General features: G+C 54.8%; 1 protein-coding gene across 3 annotated transcripts in view; it reads left to right on the forward strand.

Moving 5' to 3' along the window:
* The window catches only part of LOC120234518 (myelin basic protein), a 114,117-nt gene extending 111,151 nt beyond the window's left edge, over positions 1–2,966 (forward strand). For all 3 annotated transcript variants that reach the window (XM_039236393.1, XM_039236392.1, XM_039236394.1), the window contains one exon: positions 1,497–2,966. In XM_039236393.1, the coding sequence (XP_039092324.1) occupies positions 1,497–1,541 (45 nt within the window). In that variant the 3' untranslated portion in view covers positions 1,542–2,966. The remainder of the gene's footprint in view (positions 1–1,496) is intronic.
* The last annotated feature ends 3,034 nt before the right edge of the window (positions 2,967–6,000 follow it).

Consider the following 6,000-nt stretch of genomic DNA (forward strand, 5'->3'; position numbering starts at 1 on the left):
TCTGGGGGGCAGCGCTGAGGGCCGGCTTGTCAAAGGCAAGCCAGCCAGACAGGCCTGGTGCTTCCGAGTGGGGAGCTGGCCCCAGGACCGAGCTCAGGCATATGAGAAGGGCCCTTTCCAGTGACTCCTTCAGATACTTGGAGACCTGAACTCAGTAAGCGTTTTCACCTCTGAAAATACAACCCCAGGGTTGAGTTAAAAACGTAAAACCCTGGGGCACCTGGGTGGCTTAGTCGGTTAAGTGTCCGACTTTCACTTAGGTCATGATCTCGCGGTTCGTGGGTTCGAGCCCCACGTCGGGCTCTGTGCTGACTGCCAGCTCAGAGCCTGGAGCCTGTTTCAGAGTCTGTGACTCCCTCTCTCTCTGACCCTCCCCTGCTCACGCTGTCTCTCTCTCTCTCCTAGAAATAAATAAAACATTAAAAAAAAAAAAGTAAAACCCTGACAAAGTCAGAACTATTACCTTGCTCCGTTGACTGTGCTGTTTATAAGGCATTTTTGGCTTTCGTGCTTCGATTATTCACATTGTTGGGCAGCATGGCAAACGTGGGACGAGAGTAGGTTGGGTGGGGGGGAGTTCAGTGCTCATGTGTCATCGGGCAAATGGTGTGTTTCATGTGGATCTTGCCTTCTGGGGGCTCAGTCTCAAGGACATCTTTGAGAGGTGAGCTCTTCATTCGTAACCTAAGAAGAAAAGGGGAACCCAAGGAGAGAGAGCCCAAACCCAGAAGAAAAACGTGAATGACAAAAGAAAGGAACATTTCCCACCACCCCCCCGGTCCATCCAAGTGGCATCTGGACCTGCACATGGCCTGTTTTCTGGGGACCCAACGCCTCACTCAAGCCCCCTCTCCACCGCTGGTCGCTGGTCGCTACACAGCTGCGTCCACTAGCTCGGCAATCGTGGGTTCGGATTTTCATTTGTCCAGAAAATGTGTCCATCGTGGTTTTAAGCTGTCTGTGAACGACGCCTCTGGGCAGCTGGTTTTGTGGGGGAGCTGGGGCCAGGCACAAACAGATGGTCCCCAAGGATGACGCTGTGTGGTCTGGCTCTTGCCTGGTGGGCACAGTGGCAGGTGTGGTCACAGGACTGAAATCTCTTCCAAGATGAAGATGTCCCTGTTGTTTGCAGACGCTTACCTCAGTTACCCCGGAATCTGTAGCCGGACACAAACAGAGCTCAGACAGTGAAACTGGACACAAACAGGGCTCAGTCAATGCAGGATAACAGGGCGGGTGAGTTTTCCACCCCAGGAAGTGCAGCGTTGTTCCGTGAGGCACCAGGTTCCCGTGTTCTGGGCGTGAGGTCAGGTGAGTTATCCCAGAGCACTTGAGAATCGCATTGGTACCTGCGTCAGCTCTGTGTGCCATCGTTTCTGGCCACAGACCCGAACGACACGGTTTGTGGCAGGTGGCCACCTAGGCGGACCTGGCTGGAGGCTCGCGTGCCCAGGCTGCCCATGCACGTGCCCTAACTGCGTGTTTCCTTTCCTCAGGGAGGAAGAGACAGCCGTTCTGGATCACCCATGGCTAGGCGCTGATGTCCTGCCTTGTCACAGAATCCCGTCCTCAGCTTCTTAATATAACTGCCTTAAGATTTTAATACCATTCACATAAATTACCTACTCGTAGCAAACTCCCCTTGCCTAATGCCCGTTGAGTTGTACACACAGTAGGGGCAGGCACGCCTCACCCTACTGGCAATTCCTGGCCATCAGCTAAATGAGAAAATGCAGACAGAAAATGAAGCGGTTATTCTGAGTTTGAAGACAAATGCCCCGGACTCTCACCCCACCGCACTGTGGGGCAGATGCTCGGCACCTCCACATTCACCCTCCAGCCTCCGACTCGCTTTGCTGACTCGGTATCTCTTGGCTTCCCGGGCACTGCCGTGGCCACGCGGCTGCGGAGGCAGAGACACGTGCGGGGCAGTGAGGACTGTGGATCCGAGCTTCCTTTGGTTTCTTCCCCTGCCCTGCTCACCTCCTAACACACACTCACCCCCCCTCCGGGATTAGGCGGTCGGGAGCGGCACAGGCGGCTTCGGTATGTGAAGTGCGGGCGGGCAGCTGTGAAGAGGCCCACGTGGTGGGCGCAGAGGGGGCGCCTGCGGGGGCGGCTGCCCAGCTGGCGGGATCCAGGCGTGGTGGAGAGGGCGCAGGCAGGCAACCCTGGGCTGGGCTATGGCCCCTACAGGAAACAGGACCTTCTTGGAAACTGGGTGACGACGCGGCTGGGGCCAGAGCAGCCCCTGCAGACAACCTGTTTCCCCCCAGAGCCCAGCAGGAGGGTCTGAGCGGGACTGGAGGAGTTTCCGGGTGGCCTCACGGCGTCACCCTGGTCACTGTGGGAGGTGGCCGGCCGTAGGCTTCCCACGGTGCGGCACGTTGCACACTAACCCTGGGTGGACGGGCCACGCCCCGTCTGCCTGCACCTGAGACACAGATTTGCATAGTTGATGGGCTTCGGAGGGACCCCGAGCCGCTGACCTGGACGTGTGAGCGGAGACGGGGCTCCTCTGAGCTGTGTCTCTTCTAACGCGAGCTGACCTTTCCCACACTCCCCTCCTAACATACTGACCCGCCTTTTGATTTTAGCGTATCTCTTACAGGCCTTCCAAAGAACCCCACACCGGCGCCCCCGCCCCCTTAGAACCCAGATGAGGCGTAGTGAGCGTAATCCTGTCCTAATTCCTGCCTGGTGTGAGTTTAATGTAGTGTCTATTAATACCTAGCCTCAATGATGAGAGGGTTGGGGGGGGTGGGGGGGATAGAAAAAGGAACACAATTCCACAAAGAAAACCTCCAAATTGCTCGACACACACACACACACTCAACATCTTAAGCCAATTGCTGACTGATCTCTCTTCGTGGTTGCGCACCCCAGCAGTGTGCGCTGTAATGGGGGGGTTCTCGTGGGAAGTACACACTGTTCTTGAATATTGAAATAATAAACTTTTAATGATATTCGTGCACGTGTCTTATTTCGTCTTTATACTGGCTTGTGGGCCATGAACCCAAATAAAGCAAAAGTCGTGTCTCAGAAGCAACGTGGGTGAGTGCTTCCCAAACAAAGGCCGCGCTGCAGATCAGTGCACTGGTGCCGCATGGCTTTCCCGCTAAGAAAGAGGGATAGAGGGGCGCCTGGGTGGCTTAGTCGGTTAAGCGTCAGACTTTCGCTTAGGTCATGATCTCGCGGTTCGTGGGTTTGGGCCCCGCGTCGGGCCCTGTGCTGACTGCCAGCTCAGAGCCTGGAGCTTGTTTCAGTCTGTGACTCCCTCTCTCTCTGACCCTCCCCTGCTCACGCTGTCTCTCTCTCTCCTAGAAATAAATGAAACATTAAAAAAAAAAAAGAAAGAAGGATAGAGGCCATGCTTAGGGCCCTGGTTCACCCACTCACAAGGCCAAGAGTTTTCACTTTATCTCTAAACAGCCTGTTGAGGTATGTTTACACTTTATTGTTTTACCAGAGTAACACCTATTCATGTGAGCTGGAGAGACTCTGGAGAATGATTTTCGCCACACAGAGACCTGGTCAGCACTAAGGGATTTGGGGAATGTCGTGTGTAGTTGCTGTGGATTTTACAGGATTCTGTTTCCAGAAGAGAAACCAACATTTTTGTTTGGTTTTATTTTGCTTTCGACTAAAGCACCAGCTCCCCAGTGCCTCAGCCCTGAGACCCTGTGTGAGCCTGTGGGTGAGCGAGGGAAGCCCCCCACTCTGGGATGCTTGTGGGAGCCCTTCTCCAGGGGGCCCCAGCCCCGGCATCACGCGAACCCCCCAAGAACGATGGGGGAAGCTGCCCCGCTTGGCTGGGCCACCGTCCTACCCCCTCCCTGCGCCCTGCACCCAAACCTTCGGACTGAGAAATTGGGAAAGTCATGCACAGATATGTTTTTAAAATACTGTTCTTTTGGGGGTTCTTAAGGACATGCCTTACAGCTTTTTAAAACTAAAAAAGTATAATGGGGCATCGTGTGGCTCAGTTGGTTAAGCATTTGACTCACGGTTCAAGAGTTCAAGCCCGCATCGGGCCATGCTGACAGTACTGAGCCCACTTGGGATTCTGTCTCCCTCTCTCTGCCCCCACACCCCACCCCGCCCTCTCGCTCTCTCTCAAAATAAATAAATAACTTAAACACACACACAACAAGAATACAGCACCATGTCTGTGATGTTCCGACCAAAGACGCGTCATGAAGAAACGCTGGGGGAGAAATTGGGAGAGTGCCTGCTGTGTGACCCTGGTTTTCGAAATGTCACAGTAACGGGAGCCACGGCCAGAGGGGGTGCGGTTCCGACCTGCAGGTCAGGGTCCGCGGACCACAGCCGCCAGGAGCCCAAGTTGTAGCAGTGAGTCGTACTATCCTCGGGCGGCACTCACGTGGGCTCCCCGTGGAGGAGCGACCAGACAGACTTTCCGTGCTCTTCTAACTTTATGTGTTTGAAACCACTTCGAAAATGCAGGGCTACACAGAAGGAAAGAGACTGTGGGTCATCAAACCTGAGAAAGAGCACCCCGTGGGAAGCAGGAAAAGGGCACAGTGACGAGGCCTGGGGCAGATGGCCAGCTGTTGTCCCACTTGGCACAGGGCCACCAAGAAGCTGGCTGACATCACACCAAGATGGGCCGTCTTCCCACAGAGCACGGTCACCACGGTAACCACAATTATGCTTACTTGGTTCTGACACGAGAGTGGTGGTAGAGGACTGCACGTCTGGATTGATCCAGAATAATTAAACCAGGGAAATGTGTTTATTGTAGAAAGTGTGAAGCAGTGTGTGTGGGTGTAGATGGTCGTCATTTTTCACTTTTTCCTGAGAGACTAAAATATTCGCTACTTCCAAGGTACCACCTAACGATACGCCCCCTTGGTGATGGGAACAGCACTGCAGGTGGCATGGTGTACATCAGCCACTGACATCTGTAATAAAAATCCCCGAGAGGGAGCTGAGCCAGGGCCACCTCGCGGCCTCCCCAGTGAACTGACGACATATGGCTGGCGGCCGCGAAGCCCCTGAACTTCTCCCCGACCCGCCGGCTCACAGGACACGTTTCCTGGGCGCCGGCGGAGGGCTCCTGGGTCAGAGATAAAGGGGGTGATCAGTCACAGCACCGGGGAAAGCACCGCATCAGCCTCTGTGTGGATGTCCCCAGGCCTGACGCCCACAGGGCGACCCACAGTGGGCCGGGCGATGCCCCCAGGGCTCGGGTCCTGGGAAGCAGGCAGCAAGCTGGCCTGACCTTCCCTCAGAGGTCATGTCTTGGTTAGACTGGTTAGGAAAAGAGCATCACTATGCTCTGGAGGAAGTCTCCAGAGCCCGTGTCCCCCACCAACAGCCTTGGAAAGGTCCCGGATCAAAGGCAGAGAGTGCTTGGTGCGGAGACGCAGGATCGAGACACCCGGGGCGCGGCCTCCCACGCCTGACGGCTCATTAACTGAGAACAGAAACAGAAGGAGGGGATTGAATCATCTAACTTTATAGGTGAGGGGACAGGCCGAGCGAAGTTACCAGAGGGCCCTGAGACAGGGTCAGCCGTCAGCCCCAGGGCTGGTCTGACCCGAGGTCCCAAGTCACCCGCCCCCGGCTCTGCTGATGCGCAGGAAGCTTTGTGAACTCGTGCTTTGCGTCTGGACGCGAAGGCTCTTACATCGTCAGAGAGCCAAGCGTGCCGGGGAAGCGCACTTGGAAAAGCGTTTTGAACAGTGGAGGCACCACCATGAGAGAACAGATCTTCCAGGATCTGGGAATTTCCCCAAAAAGTCCCTTCCCCACCCATTATATTTTTTAAGAACTGTTAGAGCAGTATTCTTCCCACGAACAAGAATCGTCAATTTCTCACCATCCCCTCTGAGAAAAGTCCAGGCAAGAAAACCCAAATCATTTTAAGTAGTTCAGTCCAACAATGTATGGAGCCTCCACTCTGTGCTAGGAAGAAGGTGCAGAGGAGACAAGGTGTCCTTAATTTGTCGTCTCAATGGGACAGTGAGTCTATAA

Source organism: Hyaena hyaena, unplaced genomic scaffold (genome assembly GCF_003009895.1).
Source record: "Hyaena hyaena isolate Hyena2069 unplaced genomic scaffold, ASM300989v1 scaffold_110, whole genome shotgun sequence".
Taxonomy (NCBI): Eukaryota; Metazoa; Chordata; class Mammalia; order Carnivora; family Hyaenidae; genus Hyaena; species Hyaena hyaena.